At 40.4% G+C, this 27,222-nt stretch overlaps 7 protein-coding genes across 12 annotated transcripts in view; 1 reads left to right on the top strand and 6 right to left on the bottom strand.

Moving 5' to 3' along the window:
* The window catches only part of LOC104826911 (membrane magnesium transporter), a 2,018-nt gene extending 916 nt beyond the window's left edge, over positions 1-1,102 (bottom strand). The window contains exons 1-3 of the mRNA XM_010559868.2: positions 914-1,102; positions 757-809; positions 545-645 (exon numbers count right to left, since the gene is read on the bottom strand). Of these exons, the coding sequence (XP_010558170.1) occupies positions 545-645; positions 757-809; positions 914-986 (227 nt within the window). The 5' untranslated portion in view covers positions 987-1,102. The remainder of the gene's footprint in view (positions 1-544; positions 646-756; positions 810-913) is intronic.
* Positions 1,103-1,714: 612 nt separating this feature from the next.
* On the top strand, positions 1,715-5,689 carry LOC104826910 (cell division control protein 48 homolog E). The gene is made up of 9 exons (XM_010559867.1): positions 1,715-1,852; positions 1,986-2,148; positions 2,589-2,817; positions 2,944-3,710; positions 3,802-4,023; positions 4,105-4,176; positions 4,287-4,568; positions 4,664-5,023; positions 5,192-5,689. Exons 1-9 carry the CDS (start codon positions 1,824-1,826, stop codon positions 5,492-5,494), a joined length of 2,427 nt encoding a protein of 808 aa, XP_010558169.1. The 5' UTR covers positions 1,715-1,823; the 3' UTR covers positions 5,495-5,689.
* Positions 5,690-5,774: 85 nt separating this feature from the next.
* Positions 5,775-9,110, bottom strand: LOC104826909 (OTU domain-containing protein DDB_G0284757). Of its 5 annotated transcripts, none has more exons than XM_010559863.1 (11): positions 9,035-9,110; positions 7,692-8,002; positions 7,440-7,597; positions 7,266-7,339; positions 7,072-7,126; positions 6,909-6,983; positions 6,698-6,771; positions 6,559-6,607; positions 6,366-6,450; positions 6,219-6,275; positions 5,775-6,088 (listed from the first exon to the last, which is right to left on the bottom strand). In XM_010559863.1, the coding sequence occupies exons 1-11, from the start codon at positions 9,067-9,069 to the stop codon at positions 6,027-6,029; spliced, it is 1,035 nt and encodes a 344-aa protein (XP_010558165.1). In that variant the 5' UTR covers positions 9,070-9,110; the 3' UTR covers positions 5,775-6,026. The 5 variants fall into 5 exon arrangements, with proteins under 5 accessions (XP_010558165.1, XP_010558166.1, XP_010558167.1 ...); XM_010559864.1 differs by lacking the exon at positions 9,035-9,110 and adding an exon at positions 8,426-9,028; XM_010559865.1 differs by lacking the exon at positions 9,035-9,110 and adding an exon at positions 8,945-9,017.
* Positions 9,111-9,902: 792 nt separating this feature from the next.
* LOC104826908 (adenosine kinase 2) lies at positions 9,903-13,213 on the bottom strand. Its single transcript, XM_010559862.2, has 12 exons — positions 13,010-13,213; positions 12,821-12,874; positions 12,252-12,298; positions 12,120-12,151; positions 11,934-12,035; positions 11,697-11,764; positions 11,523-11,599; positions 11,303-11,400; positions 11,110-11,180; positions 10,954-11,020; positions 10,679-10,862; positions 9,903-10,313 (listed from the first exon to the last, which is right to left on the bottom strand). The coding sequence occupies exons 1-12, from the start codon at positions 13,099-13,101 to the stop codon at positions 10,171-10,173; spliced, it is 1,035 nt and encodes a 344-aa protein (XP_010558164.1). The 5' UTR covers positions 13,102-13,213; the 3' UTR covers positions 9,903-10,170.
* Positions 13,214-14,161: 948 nt separating this feature from the next.
* Positions 14,162-17,548, bottom strand: LOC104826907 (isocitrate dehydrogenase [NAD] catalytic subunit 5, mitochondrial-like). The gene is made up of 7 exons (XM_010559861.2): positions 17,251-17,548; positions 16,543-16,863; positions 16,280-16,441; positions 16,081-16,155; positions 15,728-15,837; positions 15,567-15,639; positions 14,162-14,702 (listed from the first exon to the last, which is right to left on the bottom strand). Exons 1-7 carry the CDS (start codon positions 17,434-17,436, stop codon positions 14,511-14,513), a joined length of 1,119 nt encoding a protein of 372 aa, XP_010558163.1. The 5' UTR covers positions 17,437-17,548; the 3' UTR covers positions 14,162-14,510.
* Positions 17,549-17,752: 204 nt separating this feature from the next.
* LOC104826906 (ethylene-insensitive protein 2) lies at positions 17,753-24,655 on the bottom strand. Its single transcript, XM_010559859.2, has 8 exons — positions 24,495-24,655; positions 23,104-23,810; positions 22,541-22,627; positions 22,337-22,447; positions 22,035-22,247; positions 21,763-21,948; positions 19,131-21,662; positions 17,753-18,826 (listed from the first exon to the last, which is right to left on the bottom strand). The coding sequence occupies exons 2-8, from the start codon at positions 23,350-23,352 to the stop codon at positions 18,446-18,448; spliced, it is 3,759 nt and encodes a 1,252-aa protein (XP_010558161.1). The 5' UTR covers positions 23,353-23,810; positions 24,495-24,655; the 3' UTR covers positions 17,753-18,445.
* A 1,558-nt stretch (positions 24,656-26,213) lies between these two features.
* LOC104826905 (probable cytokinin riboside 5'-monophosphate phosphoribohydrolase LOG6) overlaps positions 26,214-27,222 on the bottom strand; it is a 3,962-nt gene continuing 2,953 nt past the window's right edge. The window contains exons 5-7 of one of the 2 annotated variants that reach the window (XM_010559857.1): positions 27,200-27,222; positions 26,969-27,112; positions 26,214-26,486 (exon numbers count right to left, since the gene is read on the bottom strand). The exon at positions 27,200-27,222 is cut by the window's right edge and continues 87 nt beyond it. In XM_010559857.1, coding sequence (XP_010558159.1) covers positions 26,397-26,486; positions 26,969-27,112; positions 27,200-27,222 — 257 coding nt within the window. In that variant the 3' untranslated portion in view covers positions 26,214-26,396. The remainder of the gene's footprint in view (positions 26,487-26,968; positions 27,113-27,199) is intronic. The other variant, XM_010559858.1, reaches the window with a different exon arrangement.

Here is a 27,222-nt window from a genome sequence, read left to right as displayed (position 1 = left end):
GGGAAAGAGAATTCAACTAATTCATCCCTTTAAAACCTTTCACTATCCTTTTTCTGCCACTTCTCATTCAACACGAATGAAGGTTACCTGCTCTGTAGAGAAATTCGCTGCTTTCTTACAGTTCCTTTCGAGGACCATAAAGACATAACTGGACACACACTGTCATATAATCTCCACCATGTTCCAGTGAACCAAGCTCTAAACCGGTGAATCACGTCAGATCACATCGTGTAATGTTTCTACCATATCATCTTAGATTCTTTTTCCAAGACCCGAACTACCCATAAGGGTATCACAAATTGTGTAAGAGAATATAGTTCGTAGATTAGATCAAATCTAAATTAGCAAGTCCCTCCATGGCATAAGATCACTCTTTCACAATTCCAAACTAAACCCATCAGAAAGACATGAACCCTTTCACTGAAATGAACTCAACTCTCTAACGAAGCAGTAACCAAAGGACACTCTCACTCGGAAGAACAACATGGCATGTAATAACTCACTACAAGCGCATATGGAAACTGTCGAGATCTGAATAACCAACCTGTTCTCCTCGGAATCCGGATGAATAGACAGAAATTTCCCAGGAACAGTTAAAGCAGCCCACATACACAGAATCAGCCCGATAATCAATTCCAATACGACCTACATATCCAAAATTAGACAAAAACCAGAGCTTGAAGAAACTCGAGACCATTAACCCTAGTGAGAATTTACAGGAAAAATTGGGGAAAGAGATCATTAACCGATACTCACGTTCATGGGCGGGCCAGAAAATTCCTCCTCCATGATCTTCAACAATCCTCTATCTGGAGAATAAGTAAACCAAAAAAGAAAACCCACGTAAGAAGGAAAACCCCAGAAATATTAGATCTGAATACATCTACATTGGATTTGGGATGAATCAAAGTACACTGAATCGTGGAATAAGCAGCATGAGCGAGAATCAGGACGCCAAAAACTCCAATCGCTAATCCTAGCCCCATATCTCTCGACGGAGAATTCGGATTTTCCTTTTCCCGAAATTATTCTCGCAGTCGTCGTCGTCGAGATTTACCCTAATCAGGAACCACAAGGAGACAACGAATGTTAATTGCTCAGCTCAGGTGTCCATACGATGAGAGAGAACTGGTTTTAGAGAATACCGGAATTAACCGGTCAAAGTGCTTAAGTGAAAACCATTTTACCGGTTTATGCTTACCAAAACCAATGGTTATTCCACACAAAACTCAGTACCAACACCTTCTTCTATTCCTTTCTTACGGAATGCAATTGCACCACCGTAACAAAAGCAAAAGCTCTTATCGTCGCCTCCCTATTTTACGTTATTATGAAAATAACTATATACTTCCTAAAGGTTCAATGAGGCCCATTTTTGAGTTAAGATCTAATGTATGTATTCGGAAAATTTTCTTATTTAGAGAGTTTCATTTTCAGATATTGATCATTTCTATAACATTTTATTGTTTTCTCCATCCAAATAGTACAATGTAATAATAACTAAAGGGACTACCTATGTATGTTAATAAGTCTGGGGATATCTTTCGAGATCTTATAGAAAGCGGGGATGTCTTTGAAGTTTACGGTAAGTTATAAAAAAGGAAATTTGAGAAAAGTAAAAGAAAAAAAAAAGGAAAAAAGGAAAAAGGAAAAGAAATTCCCCTTCTTCTTCGCCAACAAGAAACATCTATATAAATTCCCAAGGCTCTACTTCAGATCCCATTATCGCTAATACCCAGGAATCGATCTCTCAGAGAGCTTGAGGAAAAAAAATTCCAAACTTTCTTTTCTGAGAGGAAACTCTGGTCAATTCGAGAATCGCCATGTCTAACCAAGCTGAATCTTCCGATTCGTAAGTGCCCAGATCTCCGATTCCTGTTTTCCCCGATCGAGAAGTTGCGATCATTTGGTTTTGGGATTCTCGGGTTTTGGTTGATCTCGCGGTTTTGCTCATCCCCGTTTCTGGGTTTGTTGCTCTGTTTCAGGAAATCGAAGAGGGACTTCAGTACTGCTATTCTGGAGAGGAAGAAGGCTCCGAACCGACTCGTTGTCGATGAAGCCGTCAACGATGACAACTCTGTTGTCTCTCTTCACCCTGCGACCATGGAGAAGCTTCAGCTCTTCCGTGGTGACACGATCCTCATCAAGGTTAAATCTTTTTTGCTTCCTTTTTTGTTCCATTGCTTTGCTTGAATCGGAAATTTGATGATGTTAATCTGTATCCCTTTGTTTTTATGCTTCGATGGTTTGATATAAGGTCGGTTTCTGTTGTTACGCCCCCGTTTGTTGCAATTCGGGTATTGATGTGGACTGATGCTTTCTTGTGTGAATCTCTTGAGATTTTTAGTTGAAAGGTTAGAGTTTTGAAATCGATTGCTTACCTACTGTTGTTGTGCTTGAGGGGATGGATGTACTGAGAAACTTGTTTAACAACTGCAGAATTAGAGAACTAAAGATCTTAGAGAGAAGGAACTAGCGAACTGTCTATATATGGCTATTGTTCATCTGGTTACTTTCCCAGTAGTACCGGGTTCCATTTATCTGTTTTCCTTCAAGATTTCTTATTTGTTATGGATTTTGGTTCTCAGGGTAAGAAAAGGAAGGACACCGTCTGCATTGCCCTTGCCGATGAAACATGTGAGGAACCCAAAATCAGAATGAACAAGGTTGTCAGGTCTAACTTGAGGGTTAGACTGGGAGATGTTGTTTCTGTTCACCAATGCCCAGATGTCAAGTATGGAAAGCGTGTTCACATTCTGCCAATCGATGATACGATTGAAGGTGTTACTGGAAACCTCTTCGATGCCTACCTGAAACGTAAGTTGAGCTTCTTCTGCTTCTATCATATTGTAGTTGATGTGTTGAAGTTGTCGTCTGGTTTGAGATGGTCATGGTGGTTGTAACTCAAGAGTGATTTCTGAAGCAAAAGTTTTACATGTGCAGCTTATTTCTTGGAAGCGTACCGCCCAGTAAGAAAGGGTGATCTCTTCCTTGTCAGAGGAGGAATGAGGAGTGTGGAGTTCAAAGTTATTGAGACTGATCCTGCTGAGTATTGTGTGGTTGCTCCCGACACAGAGATTTTCTGTGAGGGAGAGCCAGTGAAGAGGGAGGATGAAGAAAGGCTTGATGAAGTTGGTTATGATGATGTTGGTGGTGTCAGGAAGCAGATGGCTCAGATTAGGGAACTGGTCGAGCTTCCCCTTAGGCATCCTCAACTATTCAAGTCAATTGGTGTGAAACCACCAAAAGGAATTCTGCTTTATGGACCTCCTGGTTCTGGTAAGACTTTAATTGCCCGTGCTGTAGCTAACGAAACTGGAGCATTCTTCTTCTGTATCAATGGACCTGAGATTATGTCCAAACTTGCTGGTGAGAGTGAGAGTAACCTGCGGAAAGCATTTGAGGAAGCTGAGAAGAATGCTCCATCAATCATTTTCATCGATGAGATTGATTCTATAGCACCGAAAAGAGAGAAGACAAATGGAGAGGTTGAGAGGAGGATTGTCTCCCAGCTCCTTACTCTTATGGATGGGCTCAAAGCTCGTTCCCATGTTATTGTCATGGGAGCAACCAACCGCCCTAACAGCATTGACCCTGCTTTGAGACGATTTGGAAGATTTGACCGGGAGATCGATATTGGTGTTCCTGATGAAATTGGACGTCTCGAAGTCCTCAGAATCCACACGAAGAACATGAAGCTAGCAGAAGATGTAAATTTTACTTCTTTCCCTGTCTGTTTGTTTATGTTCTCTGGTGTATGTTTACTTGGTCTGAACTCGGCACATGCTTTTTGTTACACAGGTTGATCTTGAGAGGATTTCCAAGGACACACACGGGTATGTTGGTGCTGATCTTGCAGCTCTATGCACGGAGGCTGCCCTTCAATGCATCAGGGAGAAGATGGACGTGATTGACTTGGAAGATGACTCCATAGATGCTGAAATCCTCAACTCAATGGCAGTGACTAATGAACACTTCCAGACTGCTCTTGGAAACAGCAACCCCTCTGCTCTTCGTGAAACCGTGAGTTTTTGCAGTTTTCTTCTTTCGGATTCGAGGGTTCTTTCAGCACTTTTGGGTATCTCTAATTGTTTGCTCTTACAGGTTGTTGAGGTGCCCAATGTCTCTTGGGAGGATATCGGAGGTCTTGAGAACGTCAAGAGAGAGCTTCAGGAGGTAACTATCGGTTATTTCCATGCTTTCTTGGAACAAATAATCAAGTTCGTATTAATAAGTGAAAGAGATATATTGATCTTGATCCATGCCTTTTCTTTGCGGCAATGCAGACTGTTCAATACCCAGTGGAGCACCCTGAGAAGTTTGAGAAGTTTGGAATGTCTCCATCAAAGGGAGTCCTCTTCTACGGCCCTCCTGGATGTGGAAAAACTCTTCTGGCCAAAGCTATTGCTAATGAGTGCCAGGCTAACTTCATCAGTGTCAAAGGTCCTGAGCTTCTCACCATGTGGTTCGGAGAAAGCGAAGCTAATGTTCGTGAAATCTTTGACAAGGCCCGTCAGTCTGCTCCTTGTGTCCTGTTCTTCGATGAGCTCGACTCTATTGCCACTCAGGTTTTGTAACAACACGTTCGACTTCCTCATTGTGTGTTTGATGATCCTTTTTTATCCATGGCGCCAACTTTGTGAACTTGGTTTTTTTTTTCCAGAGAGGAAGCAGTGTCGGTGATGCGGGTGGAGCTGCGGATAGAGTGCTGAACCAGCTCCTTACTGAAATGGATGGAATGAACGCCAAAAAGACGGTCTTTATCATTGGAGCGACCAACAGGCCAGACATCATCGACCCGGCTCTCCTCCGTCCTGGAAGGCTTGATCAGCTCATCTACATTCCCCTTCCCGACGAAGAATCTCGTCTCCAGATCTTCAAGGCTTGCCTGAGGAAATCCCCCGTGGCTAAAGATGTGGACATCATGGCACTTGCCAAATACACACAGGGATTCAGTGGTGCTGATATCACTGAGATCTGTCAGAGGGCTTGCAAATACGCTATCCGAGAAAACATCGAGAAGGTAAATATTTTTCTTCTTTCAAGTTCTGTTATATCGCGTAGATGAATCTTGAACTTGTACTAGTAAAGGTAGACTTCTTGAGGCAGATCTGAGAACAAATGCACCATAGTTATTGAGCAAGGTTTAATATAAGTAAGCAAGGTTTTGTGACAATGGTGGTTTCTTCAGGACATTGAGAAGGAGAGGAAGAGGAGCGAAAACCCGGAGGCGATGGAGGAAGACGAGGCTGAGGATGAGGTGGCGGAGATTAGAGCGGCTCATTTTGAGGAATCGATGAAATATGCACGCAGAAGTGTGAGTGATGCTGATATCCGCAAGTACCAAGCTTTCGCTCAGACACTGCAGCAATCGAGAGGGTTTGGGACCGAGTTCAGGTTTTCGGAAGCTACCGGAGCGGGTGCCACCACTGGAGCAGCCGACCCTTTTGCCACTTCCACGGTGGCTCCCGACGATGACGACCTCTACAGTTGATTTGGCCTCAATAACTTATTCAGTGGCGAGTCTCTTCTTTTACGTATCTTGCTATGGAAAACGTTATACGGTTCCCAAGTTAACTCAACTCTCTCTCTCTCTCTCTCGTTTCAAAGTTCTGTGTACTGTTATGAATGCATAGACAGATTCCTTTGAGCAAGTTTCAGAATCTGTTTCCATTTTTAGCTCACTTCAGGGTTTGTGTTCCAACTTTTCAAGTCTCGAGTCTTTTGAGTTCTGAGTTCAATATCTAAGTTGAAGGCAAATATAATCTCTTGAGTGAACAAAGATATATATATATATATATATGCTTATACGAAGCCAATGAAGAATATGAAAGTTACATGCTTTCAGTTCTTCAATCTTACTCAGAAGCATTCGAGAATGAAAACTTATATATATATATATATATATACACACATGTATGTACGTACGTATGTATATTGGTGTGGCTTTATCTTCTGCACCAGAGGCTCTCTTTAGTAATGTCTTAGAATCGGAAGCAAAGCTCCCAAAAAAGAAAAACACTGGTTTAGTTGCCGAAATGCCACCATTTCTTCTTCTTCTGAAGGTCAGGAGGTGAAGAAGGCGTATCTGCAATCCAAAACCAGCAAGGACAATGCCCGGTTTCATAGTGTAAACTGATGCTATTAACGAGAGTTCTGTCAGAATAAGCCTGGAGTTTACACACCACAATGGTGAACTCTTCTTCCAAGTGAATTACCTCTTTCAATGTAGATCGAGTTGTAGTGTACCTCCGCCCAGAAGCTCAAGAAAATGGCTGCGGAAAAAAGTTGCAAACCATCTCAATCATCTGGAGGGTTACAAGAACAGCTTTCTTTGGTTAAAGCTTTAGAGCAAGAAAGCTTACATCTCTTGTAATCCCGGGACGTGGGGAGAATCTCAATGTAACAAGTATCCTTATACGACGTAACGACGAGTATCCTCACCCGATACTGCACGAAGAAGTTTTCCCTCGGGTCATTGAAAGAATGTACAGAGGGAAGTAAAGCGAGTATCTTCATAGCGTTTGTTAAAGAGTTTTAACGATCATTCGTTCTTACCGTATCAGCAGCTGCCTGCAGTGTAACATGGTCGCCCCATTCTCCGCTCCTGTTTTCGACAGTTTTAGTACAGAGTATGTTAATAAAACATGCATAAACATGTTTTCAGGACAAGAGCAAGTGTTAGGAAGAGATTTACCGAGACATTTTCTTCAGATACTCGGAATAGTCCATGGGAACGTATCCTTCATATGATTTCCGACAAGACTCGAGCTGGTTGACCCGGGAAGTCAAAAATGTAAAAGCAAAAAAAAAAAAGGTTTGAGAGTTTCAAAGACTCGAGATCTGAATGGTGCAAGAGTTTTAAGAGCAAGATCTGAAACCAGAATCATCAAGAGCAAAGATCAAACCTGATTCACTATTTCGTGTCTAACTTGTTCGTGACGTTCCGGGTTGTTGTAGAGTTGATCAGATAAAGCACGGAACTGAAAAATCAGAAGCATTAAGATTCAAAAAACCGGTAGTTCTTCCAAGATATCACGAATGCGATTGTATAGTTATGATGGAGGGTACCTGGCAATTACCATCTCCTTGAACTCTTACCTCCCGGAATCCATATGCCTTTAATCTGGAGCTCGGAGAAACGGAAATTAAAACGCAGATTAAGCATCGAGATAACTAAAACCATCTACGGTAGAAACCTAGTGTCATTTTAGTTCATTCAAGAACAAACACTTGCAACAAGAAACATCGGTAAAGAGGAGTACCTGTTCAAAAGTCTTTCATGATCTGTTACTGCTTCGTCATCTGAAGGTATTTCCCCGTTGATTTTCGGTACATGCTGCAGACAGTAGTCGTGAGATTTGGCATCATAATGAATCGGAACGCCACAAGACAGACAAGTAACCCGTAGCTTATGAACATAGCAAGTGTCTATTTACCGGAATAGAGCTCATTCGGTTCAGTCTTCTTCCAACTTCACCATCTAGATCACATCGATCAGTTGATTCCCGCGAATATGGAGATTCTTCCGCGCCACTTGGGTCTGAACATCGATAGATACAAACCGAATCATCAGTTCTACCATTCCCAACCCATTCTACAAAGCAAAAACACACACAAACCCGTCTTAGTATTCCATCTCGACACATACAAAAGGGGTGAAAACCGATAGACAAGAAAGCCGGAATAACCTAAGGAGTAAATCCCGGTCAGTTGGTCGTTCCAAACACAAGCAGTGTCAGGCGACCGTTCCTTGTTTTCTGCAGTCTCGAGCGGAAAAAAGCTGTCTTGAAGAGTCCAAGCAATCATCACGTCACTTTCTACATCGGGATTTCGGTTATACTCTCCAGGTTGCTGCTGACGCTGCGTGTGATCATTACAGCAATGATCTTGAATGATCTCGACGTTGTAAGGAGGGTAATTTGTGTATGGATGAGAACCAAAAAACCAATCTGCAATACTCGAGCTCTCTTCATGTGAGCCCATCTTCAAACAGAACAAACTGCACAGAAAAGGAATCAAAAATGGAAAAGGAAATGATTCCAGAATGTATACCATACACTCACACACACACACACACTATCAGAAGCAGCATTGGATTCTTGATCTGTCACAAAGTAACAAGAATCAAACTTTATCATGAAACAAACATTCCAAGTCGGAGAATTTCCCAGTTTTTTCCTATTCAGTGGCTGGTTTTTCCTCGAGAAAATTCCCTTTTTTCCGGGAATCCAACAGTGGGCTTGTCTGGAGAAAAAGAGGAAATTTTCCCGCATTTTCTCACTCGGAAACAAACCATCTCCAACGATTTTCTCACACCCAAACACATGATATCATCAACAAAGCAACGAAGATTCAAAACAGAGGCTATGCATTTATAAGATTCCCTGCATATTTAACAAAAAAAAAAAGATTCCCTGCATACGTTGTAACCACGATTCCGTCCAGTTCGCCCATATTGAATCGACAAAAGCAAAATTCGTGCCAAATAAATTCCGCAATAGTTTGGAAACTTGAAAAATCGGTAATCTAAACCCAGAAAACATCTCGAAGTAGATTCAGATATAACACACAGAAGAAGAAGAAGAAGAAGAAGAAGAAGAAGAAGAAGAAGAAGAAGGAGAATCCGCCATGAAATTCTAGCGACCCTAGGAATATAAATCATTCAATTCAGAAGGAATGCAACCGAAAAGTTTTCAGCAATATGCAAAGATGACTACTATGACCACAAACAGTGATGGCCCAAAACCAAGAAACTCATCTTTCACTTGCGCTGTCTGCCAAACTCAAAACAAGAACTTGTTCTTACTAAAAATGGAAACTTTTTAGGATTTCTGGAAGAAAAAAGATAAGATTTACGCAGGAAAGATTCGTAATTCAAATGGGTTTTCACTTCTTCCGCCTAAACATTAAAAGATTAGCCGATGATTATGAAGAAAAAGACCGAGGAATCATTCGAATCAACGTAAAGTGCTCAGCTTTTTCCTTCGAGGAACCCAGAAATTTTTTTTTCGAGAGAGGGAGGGCACTCAACTCAGAAGACCGCTCCGTATGTATATGAAGACGCATTGCCCCTTTCTTAACATTCCATCATTTTTAAAATGTTATTTGGGAATTTATGTAAGCAAATGCAAAAAAAAAAATATATAAATAACGTCATAAAATCAAATGACATGTGATCGTTGTAATTGATGAGTATATCTCCGATTTCATGGTTTTTGTTTGTTTTTAAATAAACATTGCCATATTAATTATTAAAAACTCACGCCCTTGTATTAATTACTTCATTCAAACATTCCTAAAAAATAGATATTTGTTGTAAACTAATAATTTCTACTGAACCTAATTAAAAATGTTTCATGGTTTTTGGTTTTTAAATTAACATTGCCACATTAATTAGTAGAAGTCATGCCCTTGTATTAATTACTTCATTCAAACACTGCAAAAAATAGATATTTTTTGTAAAATAATAATTTCTACTGAACCTAATTACAATTGTTTTACCAAAAAAATATAATTTTTGTAATGAAAAAAATTAGAGGTTCGAGTAGTAAAATGATAAAAAGAAACTAAACATAAAAATTTACATATAATAATTTTGAGATAAATTGATAATTCCATTTAGAAACAATTGATTGATACCAAACAGTAAATATGCATATGTGATATCTGTACATTGAATATTCACATTTTTGGTTCGTATATAATTTAAGACTGAATATTGTTATTTTCTTGGCCGTAAACCTTTTTTTCTTGGGCTTTTTCCCGTAATTTTAATCAATTCATAATTTGTGACGTGTCATTACAACATTAAGGTCAGGCCTGAAATTGTTGAAACTTTTAATAATCCGATCTAAACCTAAAAATGAATATAAAAATGGTATAAAAAGTATATTTCTAAGTTAAAAAAAATATTGATCCCTTTAAGAAGAAAGGCATTTGATCCCTTTAAGAATAACAATAATAATCATAATGATGATGACGATGCCATTAAAAGAAAGAAGGAAAAGAAACAAGAAGCAAGAAACACTTGGGGACAAGCTGCTAGGGTGGGGAGTAGAGAGGCAAAACAACAACGGGCTTGCACAAAAATGGCAAGGCTTTTTTATTTGGGTCTACTGATAGCCAAAAATTTCAATGTGGGGATACAAGCGAGAAGAACCGACCGGTTTAGTTGAAGTCGGGCTTCTCTGGGTAAGTGCAGCCCGACCTCTGGATTACTACGTTGGAGGCGTAGCACCCGGCCCTCACGCACTCCTCTATTGGCTTCCCGAGCACAAACTGGGCGAGGAATCCTCCCACGAAGGCGTCACCTGTGAGGAACAAGTGGAGAAAAACGGCAATGAATTCATTGGTTTCACAAGACAATTGGCAAATGGGTCGGACCAGCACTTGAGGACCCTTCCATATTTGCCCCGGGTTCACTAACAGTGGTTTGATGAAGAATGTAGTTATAGCACTTGCCATGTATCAGTATTTGACAGACTCCTATGTTTCAGGGACTTAGTTATTTGGGTTTTATCGGGTTTTGGAAAGTTGGGATTATTAGGAGTTTAGAAATCTCTAAGATAAATCTTTAAGGGGGTGTTTATCAGTGTTTTATGATTTTAATCCTAGTATAATCACTAAACATGCTTTGATTCTTCTAATCAACGATTGAGGGGAGAGTGGGGAATACCTGCACCGTTGGTGTCAACAAGCTTCTCCTTTGGAAGGGGGGTGACAGGGTACTTCCTCACCTTTCCATCCTCAGCAACAACAACTGGGTCAGCGCCTTGGGTAATGACAGTGGTCCTCTTGTACGTTCCCGTGGCCTTGTGCCACTGAGAAATCTTAAGGGCTATTTGCTCAACATCATCCGTCTGGATCCATAGAAAGTTAGAAACATCCGGGTTAATGTTTTTTTTTTATTCAAAGACCAGCAAAAAAACAGTTCTCTAGATTAGTCGTTACCTCCCAACCGTGAACCCTAGAGAAGGTTCTTGCTTCGGTCTCATTTCCGAAAACAAAGTCCATGTACCTGACCGGGCAGACACCATATAAATGTTTTCATTAGGATAACTTTATCCAATCGTACAACAAAATTGGACACATAGTAGGATTGCTTACGGCAAGAACTTCTCCTGAACATCTTTGAAGAATTCACAGATGAATGGAGCAGAAAGGTTCATTGTGAACACCTGTCAGATATGTGAAGGTATTAGCGTTGTTAATTTGCAAGGCACTGGTTAAAAGTAAATATTACCATAACCTGTTCAGACACCAACTGAATGGATTCATGAAAGACAATATATTTTTATACCTTGTTGTTTTTCGCGGCATGTTCAGACACCAACTGGATGGATTCCGGTGAGACAGTGAGGAAGAATCCAGCAATATAATAGACCTTGGCCTTCTCAACTGCACAGCACATATAACACATGTTGTCAGATCACCAAGAAGTGGAAACCATACAAAACCTCAGAAACAAAATCCAGTTAAACTGATCGAAGAAAGTAACTAAAGATGGAACATAGTTTTACCCAGCGCCCAGTTTTCAGGCTTCTTCAAATGCTCAACCTTGTAGCAGTTTGCTGCAGAGAGATTCGCGATAAGTGACCTGCAGAAAGAGTTCAAGAAACATACACAAAGCTCCGAAGCTTGAGATCATCCTAAGACGAAATACTAAAGTCACTGAAATTTGATGGTAAGCTGACCTATCTCCGCCAACAACACAGACGGCACACGTCCCGGTAGGAGCTGCCTCATCTTCATAATAGTGGACCTGATTTAGAATACACAACAGTTAACACCAGCACTCTGGTCTCATTCGTGAAATTCGAGAATATAGTTTGATGATAAGGAAGCAATAACCTCATTGGGAAAAAAGAGCACCAGAAATAGATGAATGCAACCGAAAATAAGAGGCCAGATACGGACAGTAAATAGCTTACGTTAACACCAGCTTCAGTGGCATTCTTCTTCATCGCCTCTCCATACTTGTCTTTTCCAATAGATCCCATGTAACTAGTTGCTCCGGGGATTTGAAGCATCCACTGCAAAAAGAAAAGACATCATTTTCTGGCAACTGGACTTATTTGCTCAAAGGAACATGAGAAAATCGCATAAGAAGAACATACTTGGGCGATTTTGATCGAGTTCTGGGTAGCACCTGAAAAGAGCATCGATGACACAGTAAGGCATCAATATATTGCCATTACATATCCAGTGAGAGCGTACACCAATATAAAAGAGCATTGAATATGAATTACCTCCGGCAATGTATTCGACATTGTCCATGCCACTCATTTCCTCGTACCTAAGAAAATACCCTTTCCATGTGAGATCACATATATGAGCCGACAACTAAGCTAACAGAAACTCCAGAACAGGAAGAAGAGAATCTAATGTCATCAAACGACAAAATATCTCTTTTCTGATGAAAAGACCGCCTTCAGTATCTGCTTCAACCATTTACTGTATTCAAAACTCTATAATACATCAAATAATTTTACTTACACATTGGTATATAAACACAGACAAATTTGAGATGTTACAGATAGCACAGCTTTCCCATCTCAATTCATTGAACTTGACGTGAAGAAACAAAATGGAATGCCCATATCAACAAGCAAACAAATTAGATCTCTTGCACATACCCACGTCAAAAGAAAACCGAATCCAATCATAAAACCTATAAAAAATCCAGTCTTTCTCCGTCGTGTAACTTCCAATGCAAGGCATGTCAACGAAGTTGAGTGCAATAACAACGAAGACAGCAATAGCCAGTTTTGAATTAAGAAAATCAAATATGAAATAAGACAAGACAAGTGATCCTTACATCGGCAAATGCTTGTCCTCCGCAAGAATCGCATTGTTCGACTTGAGGTCGTATCTGTCACAATTCGAAAAGAACAAACAAAAATCGATAAAACAGAAACACAAACACAAATTACAAACTCGGAACACGAGGTGAACGGAAAAAGTGGGAAGAAAAAAAAAGGAGGAGGAAAGACAGATCTGAGCGTACTTGTTGAGGAAATCTTCGTCGACGGCGGCAGAGATGTCGAGGAGAGGGTTTCCCATGCCGAGAATGATTCCGTCGAAATCGGAAGAAGCCATGGATGACGGACTAGGGAAGAACAGGGAGAGAGAGAGAGCGAAGGAGACGAAGAAGAGGTTTTCTAAGGTTAGAATTAGATCTGGCAAATGAAGGCAAAACAGTGGTGTCGGTCGGTGAAGAGAGTGTGTTTATAGTGAGAGCCAAAAGTAGGTATACGATGGATTCTCTCTCCAGTTTTTTTTCTCAATAACTTAATTTAATTATCAATAACAAAATTATTATAATTAAATGACAAATATATCACACCTAGAAAATAATTCGATACATACAGTTGTTGATCTCCTCTGTTCTTGATAGATTGTTGTTGGTGTTGTCATTCTAATTTAATAATTAATTTGATTTGTCAATTATTGGAAAACAGTATTAATATGTAATTTTTAAAACATTTAAATAGTTATAACAATGATGTAAATCAAATTTTTAATTTAACTGAATGTTGGAATATGAAAACGGGGCTGAATTACGTAAATAGGTAACGGAACCATAACTATGGTTGGTGAGGTTCCAATCTCCACCAACCTCCATCTTCCTTTTACATTTTTTATCATGTAATTTTCATTTTCCCCCCACATTCTTTCTTTTTTTAGAATCTATAATTTTCCAAAATTGTTTTATTATGTTCCAAAATTTTTATGTTTTTTTTCGCTTTATAGACATAACAAATTGATAGTATGCTTATCACTTAGGCCTTAGGGCTCAATTTGATTAGAAAAAATAAGATCATTTAAGGTTCAACAATGTCCAAATCAAACTGTATATAAAAAATGATATATATTTTTTTAAAAAATTATTCCAAACCGATAAAAATAATAAAAAACCAAAATTTTAAATGAATATTTTAATCAATAAAAATATAATCAGTTTTGGTATAAAAACTGAACAGAGATTAAAAATCAAAGTGGAGTCAGAAGCGAAAACCTAAATTCCCTCCACTTTAAATATTTTAATATAATGAGTTTTATTAAAATGTAATATTCAATGCGTTCTCGTAAGTTTCAAGAGGAGCACACAAAGAGATGGAGAACAATGAATAGTATAAAAGGGTAAAACAGAAGGACCGTCACTGTAAAATTACAACAGTATTATTACCTGTGAGTATGTTATGTTTTATTTTGGAGAAATAAACAAGAATCGCAGTAAAAACAAAGAAAAACTACCGAATTACATGGCGATGATGGATCTCTCTTGCCTTACGGGAAAGACATTAACACACTTTGAGACATATCAATAACAAAGCCGATACCAACCAGTTATGTTTCTCCTTAACAAGAGGAGGGGGGAAAAAAACGAAAAACTCGAGTGAGGAGAAAAAACCCATCAAGAATGAAAGACTAAATCCTCCACTCCAGGAAGAGACTCCGGAGCAAATGTGTAGAACGGAAAGAATCGATCTTTTACGGGGAAGGTTTCAAAGATGATGGCAAATGGCGTTAGTGAACTCTGTCGTGGTTGAGGTTCCGCCGAGATCGGCCGTCCTGAACTTGCCCTCGGCAATGGTGTTGATGATGGCGCTGTGGATGCGCTCGGCTTGCTCATTGAGCTGTAGATGGCGAAGCATCATCACCCCGCTCAGAAGCAGAGCGGTCGGGTTCGCCAGATTCTGCACACCAGACCAATAAAAAAGCATCAGAATCCAAAAAAAGGCCGTGCCCAGAGGAGAAAATCATCCGAAAGAAATACATATTTGGTTTCACGAATGAAAAGTTTTCATTCCCATAGTTACATTACTTCGTCATGAACAATGGTGAGCATGGGTCCGGTACCCGAGGTTTTCAGGTTACTCGAATAGAATCCCAATGTCTCAGGTCTCAAGATATTACCCTATTTCAGATCTGCTTTCGTCAAAAACCCGAGATAACTTTCAGGTACATGGATATTAGAAAGAGCCCTTTGTTTAAATATGAAGTTTTTAATTTTTTTCAAAACATATATCATATATTAGGAGTTAACTAGGATCAGTTATCTAAAATTCAAGAGATTTCAATACGTTGTATATCATATCTCTACATTCCAGAGGCAAATATATCATTTTTACTGTTCATTTAGTGCCCACGGATGATATCTGATCTTTACCCAAATCCAAACCCGATTTTCAGGTTTTCCTCACGTTATAACCGACCATCTCATATAACGCTCGGGTACCCCAAATTCGGGTTTTTTCCTCAACCCTAATGAGCATGGCTTATCGGTATTACAAGAATGATTATCCAACGGGAACTGACAATGCACCAAAGTTCTCCAAATAAAAATTCTAAATCTACATTCTATTATCTATAATTCTAAATCAACATGTCTTTACCATTCTCAAACTAAAAGCAGACTATTCACTGCATTGTATCAACGGTGTTACCAGAGGATGAGAATCATCAAAAGCTTGATTCAAACTTAGGCTAAGAGACTACTATGTAACAAAACCCTAAAAATGATGCAGACAGAATCAATCAATAGCTTGAAAAGGACTAACCTTTCCGGCGATATCAGGGGCAGAACCGTGGACAGCTTCAGCTAGGCAAATACCACCCTCCCCGATATTGCAACTGCATCAGACAACATAAGGGCATTAGATAGATAAGCTCATACTCGAAAAAACAAAAAGATTATACGAGATGGAGGATCCGGCATTACCTTGGAGTCAACCCCAGTCCCCCGACCAGTCCAGCACACAAATCACTGATAATGTCACCATAGAGGTTTGGCATCACCAAGACATCAAAAAGTGCCGGGTTTTTCACAAGCTGTCGGTATCGACGTTGTCAGTCACATATTCCGCATAAGCCTTTTTCTAGAATTATATCGTTCCCCGTTTAAGTTATAGTGGAAAAACAGAACTCCTAGTACAAGTTGCTGAAAAAATGCAAATGCTCAAATCTGCAAGCTAACCCAGCACTAATGCCACTATAACCCGGTCAAGAAATGCAAAGTTTGATTGAATAATGTATAACGAAGATTAGGGTTTGTTCCGGGGGGCGCTAACATACCATCATACAGCAGTTGTCAATAACAACCTCCTCGTATACAATCGCAGGATACTTCTCCGCAACTTCACGACAGCACTGAACAAAGGAAAAAAAAAAATGGCACCAAGTATAAGAACAAATGGCCAAAAACAAGCTAAATGTGACTAATTTTCTTTCATTTTATTTCGTTAAGAAGTTAATGTGGTCCATATGAGCAAACCTTGAGAAATAGACCATCGGTTTTCTGCATGATATTGGCTTTGTGAATTGCGGATACTCTCTCTCTTCCATGAGTCTTGGCATAGTGAAAGGCATACTCAGCGACTCTCAAACTTGCCTGACGAGTAATGATTTTAAGACTTTCCACAACTCCTCTAACAACCTAGCAAGCATGCCAAAAGCAAGAAACAAATGTCAGAACATTTCTCAAAAGAACACTTAAAGAAAGGTTCAAAATCTCGACTGCAACACCAAAAAACTAACCTGATGTTCGAGCCCACTGTACTCTCCTTCAGTGTTTTCACGGATGGTTATAAGATCAACATTATCATACCGGGTTTTGTAGCCAGGAAGACTGTAACAAGGCCTAACATTGGCATACAAGTTCAGCTCTTTTCTAAGAGTCAAGTTCAAAGAACGATGGCCCTTCCCGATGGGTGTTGCCATTGGCCCTTTCAAGCCAACCTTATTTCTCCGGACAGATTCAAGACTTTCCCATGTCAAAAAGCTCTGCGTTCTAGGATCTATTTCGGTCCCAACGCAGTGTTCTTCCCATTCAATGGGCACCCCAGCGGTGTTAAACACCTGGATCGGCACAAAAAGGCAGAAACTTTAGGAGACATCAGGGTCTTAGCACCAGGAAATGCATGAAATTTTACGTGGCCAGATTCTTATCTCCCCAAAATTCATCAAAAAATTACGGAGTTCTAAAATTCCACAGTCAACGTATAGCAACAATTCCCCGGTAATCATTATTCCAAAAGTCACTATTGCAAGCCATAATATCAGAAAACTGCGGTCAACCCCTCGAAAACAATATCCAAAAAACCCAATTATCACATCAGTCAAACCAGACAAAAAAAGAAACCCGATCAAACTTGCAAACCCAACAAACAAAACAATTATACCCATCCTCTCCTTCCCATACATGAACGAAGAACAATTCTACAAACCCAATAAAGAAGTACGGACCTGTTTGACGGATTCGGCGATCTCGGGACCGATCCCGTCGCCGGGGAAGAGAGTTGCGGTGATCGAAGAAGAAGAAAAGGCCCTAGCGAACGACGTTAGCGTACCGGAGCTAGGGTTGACAGTTCCAGGGATCTGGGTCGATCGGCTTCCGATCAGCCGTCTCGCGAGCTGCGCTGCCATGGTCATCGCTTCGAGCCTCAGAACGACGCGGCAATTTTTCTCGCGAGAAGAGGGAGAGAGGGTGTGTTCTGCGTCGGGCCAAAAAGTTGTCGTTTAATACAGCATTTCTTTTTACGTAGAAACGCCGTGTAGTTTTGAGAAAATCTACCAGGGATGGACTAAATCCAAACGGCAAGAAGTAAATACGTCGAATTTCTAAACGTCACGCTGTTCACCTTTTTTTAGACCCGGCCCGTATCAGGCCCAGTATCAAGGTATAACAACTTCTCAAAGCCTTATTGAATTTAATTATAACATAAAGGTTGTAACAAACAAAAGCACAAAAACACACACAAAAACTCATATTCGTCTTGTATATATATATTTATAAGATATTCGTATTGTATATTACAAACGTCATAAAATACATCCGTGTAGGAGAAATCCCGTCTGGATTCACCGGAGCTAAACCTCCGGCGGCTTCTCCTGGGCTTTGTGCGGCGGAGACGAAGGCGTCGGAAGGCTCACCGGCGGCGGCGCCGGAGGTCCGTAGTGGAAGTGCGGCGGAGGCGTGGCAGCTTGTCGGCGGCCGATGTTCCGTCCGATGAGATAGAAAGCGATGGCGATGATCAGAAGGAGAAGGATCGCCGGAAACGATATGAAGATCACGTAACCCATGACTCGGTCGAGTCGGAGTGAATCACTAACTCGGATGAATACGAGACTACCACACCGCCGACTCTGAAAAGGGACGATTCATGAGGAAGAGGATAGATAAACATATACCGACTCGGAGCCACGTGTCATCATTGTTATCATAGACAAAGCTGACTAAACCGGAACGGAAACCCGGTTAAGAGAATAACCATTCGAACCGGAGATTTTGATTCCGTAGCAAATTATAAATCCCGGGTGTGTCCGGTTAAGCTATCGTCCTATCATCCGTAGTAACAAAACATTACAATCCAAAATGAGAAGGTAAGAAAAAAAAAGACGAGAGAAAAAGGATGAAACTTTCTGCACCATCCGCGGCTACTCACGATCCGTACACGGTCCCGGTTAGGTTCTTTCTAGAACCGGGTCCATCCTGGTTCATAATAACTGGTTTATTCGATAACCGACGCTTATACCGCTTCAAAACCGAGGCCAAGTTCTCTTTCCCCTTGGGGAAAGCTACGTCCCCGGCCGCTGTCCCGCTCCGTCCCTTCCTGCAAGAGATGGCGATCTCTACGTCTTTGATGAGCTCGAGGAGCGTGGCGGCGGTGGTGCATTTCCCTCTGGCAGGTTTTGCAGCCGGAGGTAACATTCCGTTAGAAACGGAAGGCGGGCTCGCTCTCTGGTGGCTAGCCGGAATCTGCAGGCAGAAGCATGGGGACATCGGTGTTCGTGGCTTCGAGAAAGCTGGTTCTATCACTCCCTGTTCAAGTTACAATTCAGCCAAAAGATTAATCACATATTCATTTTCAAATAAAATTTTGGTTTTTCGATTATATTGGATTTGGTTCAGTTTCAGTTTCTCATCTTCTAAAGAAATCACTCATCCAGCTTTTTATCAGATTCGGTTCGGATACGGTTATATGTTATTCGAGGTTACTCGGTTATTAATCGAATTGGCTACTTCGAATTGTGTTCAAGGATATCAGACTCCTTAAGTGCGGGAAAACTATCAACCTATTCCGACCCCAAGAAATCGAAAGATTCACTCGGGTTATAAGTGTTACCTGGAGGCGGTTCAGAACGTAGGTGTACTTTCCCCAGAGCTCGGGTCGACTTTCCATGAGCGACAAGTCGAGAATACGGTGGATACACCAGACACCGAAGCTCACAATCAGATCGGATCTCCATACGCAACCATCTCCGCAATTTGGAACGGATGAAACCAAAGGCTCACTACCCGCATGACCCGCCTGGCTTTCAACCTCGTAGATGAACTTCTCCCTCGCAGCTACTCGATCGATCAGTTCTTCGTCGGTCCCATCGCTTTGTCCGAACAACCAGTCAGATCCTTCCAGTTTAAGAAGCTTAAGAATACAGTGTCTGAATGACTGAAGCAGTTTAGCCTCAGCATCTACAACAGAAGATCCATTTCCAGGTTCCTCGCCATCACTATTTCTCTCTGCTAAGCCAAACTGCTCAAATGGTTGTCTAGACCAGAGTGAACCAGTGTTTGCAGTTGTGGTCTGAGGCAAGGTAAAGGTGGAATCTCTGTAGCTTCTTGATGGAGAAACGTCATCAAAAGCCAACGGTACTCTCGACCCAGAACTCGAATATAACGATCCTTCATTGCTTACGTGACCATATCCCATGCCATATCCTCCTGTCGCCCAACGCGAATCTCGGGTAGCCATAGAGAGTCCTGATATGTCTGGCATGCTATTGTACTTCTTCCCGTTGGCTGCTATCCCGACATTATCGATGGGTCCGGATGAGGGAGCATCAAGATACGACCTTTCGGATTGTAGAGGCGTGTTTCTAGAAGGAGCCAGATTGTGAAACCCGGGGGCTGGTCCTGGGTTTATCCCGTTCTGGGACTTCTGCCTCAAAGCTAAAGCGAGTTGCTCGGTATAACTCATAGATCCAAGGGATGAAGATCTTGATGTTGGGATTTCCCCACGAGAATGCAAGAGTTCAAGCCTTTCTTTCGCAAGTCTGTCGAGATAGGACGTAACTTGGTACCCATGTACCGTAGCTGGCTGATAGTCCCGACCCTCTGAAGATGGCGGAACACGTAAACTCGAGTACCTTCTCTCACCCGATTCATAAGCATTTTGTTGACTGTTACCATATCGATCCAACAATTGCATTCTGTTGGAAAATGGTGATGATGAACCTCTTTGTACTCCGTACAAAGAATCTATGCTTCCCGGTACACTCTGCTGCTTGAAAGAATTGTTTAAGCTCGAGGTAACATCTGTTTCTGATCCCCAATATCCACTGATGTCCTTTCTGTAAGAATCCGGTTTTACAGAACAAGCTGCCTTTTGGTCGACACCGAGTAACAGATCCAGCTTTTTTGCCTTGGCTTCAGCCACAACTTGCCCATGGAAATCATATAAATGCCCCCAAAACTCATCAAGAATTGCAGACAGGTTTCGCCGAGCAGCTCGGCCCAAACCCGCCAATCTCGAGAGGCTTCCAGTTCCACTTCCACCATCCTCGTTTTTCCCACCGAGGCTGCGGAATGAAGGTGGCCCATCAGAGACAACAGGTAAATAGTTGCTCGGAGAAGCGGGTTTGGGTGTTTCTTCATCGACTTCCTTCTCTACCCGCTTGTTGTTATTCTCTATACTGACAGCTTTCTCCACAGGACTTGTGGGTTCAGCCTTTACTGCCTTGGATTCAACAACTGAAGCATGATCACTAACCTCGTTCACCACCGTCGATTGCGATACAGACTGTTCTTCGACTTCAGAATCTTCCCCGAGACGCACCTTAGGGGCAGAAAAGTTAACACTGGTATCGCTTTCCCTTAAAGGGCTCGATCCGATTTCTTGTTCAGACATTAAAATGGTCTCTGGCAAGTTATAGCATGAGCTTGTAACAACAGATGTATCCGTCTGATCCTTTGCCCTGTTTCCTGTCAGAGCCATCGATTCTTCTTTACCTGGCCTTGTCTCGCTTCTATCAAATTCCTCTTCTTCGACAGAAGGATAGGATAAAGCATTTTGAATATCCAGATTCCAGACTTGAGATTCAACCCTGTTACTCGTGGATTTCAGCGGGGTGGCTGCCAGCCAAAGCATCAGGCATAAAGACGCGAAAGCGGAAACAAGAAGAGCAATGTAAGGCAAAGACGTGCCCATTACTGTGTTCCATCTCAAACCACCAGCCCAGTCACTGTTTCCAAAAGCCATCTCCAGGACAAAAACGATATTTAAACCCAGAATCCCCAAGAACGTCGAAAGTGCTAAGAACTCGCAGATCTGGGGAATTTTGTGGATGCCCATGATTTGTCTCGACGAGGCGACACGAAAGAGAGGGATGACGGATGATGGGAGCATCATAGCAACCAGCACCTGCGTGAAAATTAGCAACTGGTATATCCCTTCTGACCCAGATGTCCAAACACAATACAGGGCAGGCGAAACAGCAAGAATTCTGACTGTAGCACGGTGAAGCCAACCGGGTATTTCTATCTTCAGGAAGTCGTGCAGGATAACCTCCCCGCCGAAAGCCCAAGCCAGTGCAGTAATTTGATTAGAGAAAAACATGATCACCAAAAACGCCACTGGAACCAAAGGGCTCCTAAAAATCTGAGAAAAGATAAAAGAAACAAGTTAGAAGCTATTTTCATCATGGAGAATTTCTCAGAATCGTCTCATCAAATTCAAAAGAGATAATAGTTGAACAAACCTGCTCCATCAATGACATGGCGTCCTGAAAAGTCAGAAAGACAAGGCCGGTACTGTGGAACACGTTTGCCGCTGCATTCATCAGGACATAATTTACGAGGGACAGACCGCTGAAGACACAAAAGATGGCGAAAAGATGGTCTTGACATAAGCTGCTCTTCGAGACATCTAATGAAGATGTACTTTCCTGCAATGAAGTTGACACACTGCTTAATATAGATTGTCCTTACCCGAAAAAAGAGAGAAGAAAAAAAGAGGAAAGATGGAAAGTACCCCGGCAAAATAAGAATGGAGATAAAAATTGTGAGGCATGACACTTGCTCCAAGAAGGCTCATCAAGGCGAATATGCTCTCCCCGTTCAACCTTGTTAAGCTTCCGTTCATAGAGAACGGGATCTCGGGCTGACTTGAAAGGACACCACAAACATAGAAAAGCAAAATCAGGCCTGCCGAGAAAATGGATACGGTATTCGCCACACGATTGTCCTGCGAAAAATCGTACACAAGTCAGCTCATTTCTGCTAACGCAACTGCCTGAACAGTAAAATATTAAGTAGAATAAAGTTCAGTCGTACGAGGAAAGAGGCAAAGACAGGAAACAGGAAAGCATCGATGGCAGCCAAAAACACCCCGGTAGCCACGTCCACTCCAAAGAGAAGGTTAAGTGCATTTGCAACACCTAGAACCTGTTTATTATAGAGAATGTTCAATTCAACTCAGAGCAATGGAAATTATTTCCTGAGAAAAGATCAAATGTAATGTAAAACGCGGGGGATTACCATTGTAAGATCGAGTAAAATTGCAGAGAACTCTGCCTGAACTCCCAAGAACATGCATGTCCACTTGTCATACTCATCATTGCAGATCTATCCATATACAGAAAAAACATAAAATGTTGAGAGAAACTAGGCAAGGTGATTGATTATATGTCATTTCCATATATACCAAAAAAAAAGTGAGGCAGGAAATAAATTTTAGAAAACATTTAACCATGTATGGAGATGTAGTTGGTAATGGTATAATTTGCAAGTTGGAATCACCAAATAGACCCTCAGAACATAAAGTGGCCCCAAGCAGATGCCAACAGGCAACAACTATATGATCTCTGAGAGGCGCAAACATTCAAAAAGGGGAATAAATGCATCATTGCTACTTCTGGAATGATTCGAAAAGCCGATATATCTTATAATTTCGACGGAAAACCCAATCGAGAAATAAAAAAATGACACGATGAGGCAGCACCAACCATGAAAGCCTGTCGTTCCGGGAAAAAAACTATAAAAATCTCGACTTAACTAATGCTTCAATATCAGAGGAATCCAAGGGGAAAGAAATTTAATACCTGGGCTAAGTTTCTATCGGTTGCAACACTTATTCGAGCAGCTATATACTGACACAAGATGGCAACGAAATTGAAAAGCAGCATAATCGCCACCAAATCGTACCCAAAACGTGTTCCTCCTTCGATAACCGCCACCCATTTCCCAGGATCGATGTATCCGACAGAAATCAAAAGGACTGGCACAAGAGCAGGACCCATCCGCTGAATGAACCCTAGCCCAGTTCTGACGGTCACGATTTCAGCTTCCATCCTATATCTATATGGGAACTTAACTCCGAACAAGGATTTGACGAAACACTAAGAAGAAAATGAAGATTTCTTCACAGAACTCCTAGCAGAATAAATGACATTTATTTGTTGATAACACCATCCTATATCTAGTGATATTATTGCCGTAGCAAATAAACCCTCCCCCAGCTGTCTTGTTTTGCGGTTTTCGCGCTGCAAACTGACAGAGTTTATGCTCAAAACCCGGACGAACGTAAGGTTTATCTTTAAGCCAACCAAACACAAACACGAGCTGCTCCTACCGACTTAAAATGTTACGTCAGGGCGATATGGGACCTATCCGAATCGCTTACGACATCAGCTAAGTCGGTCCAAAACAGAGGAAACCCTGATAGTCTCCAACCCAGAACACATGGACACTGATTTCCATTTGCTAAACAATATGAGTTACATCCAAACCATCCCAATCAACTCCAGACCTGAAAATATCAAAAACCAGAGCTTCCTTTAGGCAATAAACTTCAAATGCATTCAACCATATACATCTCTCTACGCATGATCTTCGGATCTATTACTCGATCATACCGGCAGGGGATCATTTGATCACAGTCCCTAACATTGGAGACTCGTACTTTTACCATAACTGACGAGCAGAATTGCAGGAGATTACTAATTTACTACACACCTTCCACAACTAGAGCCCGGCACCATATCATCAGATACAAACATCACTAAATCGAGCTGATAGAAACGTAACCCAGACGTAAAGCAAACAAATGCAATGATTTCAGATGATCAACACGTTCAGGTCTTCTAAGAAACAGGTCAACACAAAATATAGAGACGAGCCCAGTAGAACGAAACTTAAATATCCAATTGAAAAACCCAGATGGGTAAATAGAAAAATGAATAAACTTTACAAACCCTGAGTCAGAAAGTAGAAACCCAGAAAACGTAAGAGATCCAGATGCAAAGCGGATCTGATCCACCTGGGGATTTTTCTTTTTTTCCTTCGAGAAAAAAAGTCAAAAAGAATAAACGCAAGGCAAAAACCCAGAAGCCCGTTTGCACAAAATCCAAGGCCAAATATGCAAACCCCTTCAAGAAACCCGTAAGAGAAACAGGGAATTCGGTTTTATGGAGGAGGGAAATAAATCCGTCACCTCTGAAAATCGCCATGATCAAGCCAGGATGACCCAGATAATATCTATTACCCTGTGAGAGGCCAAGAAGCGGATCTTCAAGGAATTCTTATCAAAGCCACGAGAGGGAGAGAAAGGGAGAGGAGAGAGAAGAGAGCTCAGTTCCAAGAAAGAGAAAAGGAGATCCAAAATCCATTTATAATATATATGCATACACATATATTTGCGCATAAGGGTCGAAAGATGTGGATGCTTGTGCCACTTGAGAGAGAGAGAGAGAGAGAGAGACGATTTATGAAAAAAGAAAGTGATATTCTTTGTTTTTCATACGGTTAAATTTTTTATAAATATATTAATTAATATGGGATGATAAATATCTTAACCCCACTTTATTATATTAATTAATTGATTAATTAGTTCTGATTCCAAGATGAGTGGACCGGAAAATCATATTTAATTATTTGATTTTCTTTTCTCATAGCAGTTTACATCTTCGTTAAAAGGAAAAGTCATCAATTCAATAATTTTTTTAATCCAACAATAAATGAAACAAATTTCTCCGGAAACAATCTAAGGCCAAACCATTAATTAAGTTTAGGAAAAAAATTCTGACATTTTATTCTAAAAGATAAATTGGAGTGAAGGATATCTAAAATGTAATTCTTTATCCCATTTTTTTTTGTTAATTTTTTCCCTTATGTATTTAGATATAAAATGAACAGCGTAGATCTTTTAATCCATTTTTTTTATAACTGAGCCTTCTGGAGCGAAATCCAGACTAATTTCGGGGTCAGAAGCCAGTGAGATGATTTGAATTATGCACTCCTTCCTCAACTTGAACCTCGAACTCGGAGCGGGACAGATGCTTTGTTATCCAAATCTAAGTTGAGTTTTTTAATCCATAGTTATTTTGGCGATGTTATCCAAATCGCACTACCACTGAAGTGATTATTCTGCAATGTATTTAGTTGAATCAAATTTTATGATACATATCATAACAAACGAATTTCGAAGAAACTGAATATCAAAGAATTAAACCAACCTCATACATTTTTCATCTTTGATTGGTTTGTATATAAATTCACTAAAAACAATTAATTTCGAGAGAATGTTTGACTAATCAGTCGATTCTATATGAGATTTGATATGTGAATTCATATATGAAAGCTTTGAATATGAAAATTCCAGATATCTAAAAAAATATCCAAATATATGTGAATATCCAAATTCATTGGTTGCTGGTGAGAAAAAAGAGAGGAACTTTTATATTAAAAATTCTAACATCCGATTTAAAATTGGGCGGTTCCACCGGTAAAGAATATAACAAATCTCTTTTTCAATTTGGATTCAAATTTTCACTGAGGTAAAACATTCACATGGGTTTCTCCGATCCTCTAAAAGTTGTAGCATACGAGTAAAGCAAGTAAAACATCACGTGAAGAGTGCAAGGGAGCAAACCCCGTATGTACGGAACTCGTATTAAGCGATGACCGTTTGTATTGTTCCTCCATGTTATTTTCTCCCACTCTTTGCTACATGTTCAATTATTTTGGGTTAGTTTTTCTGCTAATTTCTAAAATTTTGTGAATTATTTCTTCGTTTCAGAAAAAAAATTAATATATCTATTTGTACTTTAAATTTGCATTTTTTTAATAGTTTATATATATATATATATACCAATTATTAGGGGGGATCATATATATGTGTATATATATATTATATATATATGATCCCAAGTCGGACTATATATAATAACTACAAATTCAAACATATGAAATTCGATAGAAAAGAAATAAAAAAGACAGAAAATTTACAAGAAAAATAGGCGTACGTTCCCATGATCAAGTGGAGTTACTTTCCCCTCTTCTTGAACTGGAAAAAACTTTCGGACTCAAACCCTAACTGTCCTCGAATCTGTCTCGTCTACAAAGCATCCAATCCACGTCCATGTTCGAGCTCTTCTATTTCGCAGCTAAACTTCGATGCTTCCTTCCCATGGCGAGGCACGTATTCCTGCGTAGGTATATGTATATATATATATATATATATATGCATGTATATCAATTCCTTGAAATAATATGTGAGTACATGGTACGCGTATACATATGTATGTATGAACGAATCTGTATTAGCAAATAGTAACACTTGGATCACATACCATAATTACCATCAATATTATTAAAATTAGTTTAAGATTATTTAAGTTATTTCGTATAAAAAATATTATTTTATATATGTATTCCCGATAAAAGTAAACTCAATTTTTTAATGCATCCAACAATAGTTCCTTTAGATCCACGACACTTGTATGTATATGTGCGCACGCTTATACATGCACGTACCGGCCTAACCTAACATTATAAGTTACTATCATGGGTTGATCTCAAGCCTAGGAAAACAAAGAGTTATATGTCGGCCGGTTTAAGATACCAACGAAATAAAACTGCATATGTCCGGTTAAGAGAAAACCAAACCGGTTCAAGCAATTTAATTACCTCTAATTTCTTAACCAACTCTTTTGCCGCTGGAGCCGATACTATGATTTCTCGAGCGCTCGGACGTATAAATCCCTCTTCTACAGCTTTATCGATGAACGAGAGCAAAGCATTGTAATATCCATCCACATTCAACAGACCCACCTGCAAAAAATTCGAACAGAATATCAAACGGGTTAACTCCGGTTCGGTTCAATTGATAGGGAAACAGATGAGCAAACCGGCATGTACCGGTTTGTTATGAATGCCGGGGT

This window comes from Tarenaya hassleriana, unplaced genomic scaffold, assembly GCF_000463585.1.
Source record: "Tarenaya hassleriana unplaced genomic scaffold, ASM46358v1 Cleome5, whole genome shotgun sequence".
NCBI classification, from domain to species: domain Eukaryota; kingdom Viridiplantae; phylum Streptophyta; class Magnoliopsida; order Brassicales; family Cleomaceae; genus Tarenaya; species Tarenaya hassleriana.
Note: the sequence above shows the minus strand (reverse complement) of the source record. Positions and strands in the feature narration are given on the sequence as shown.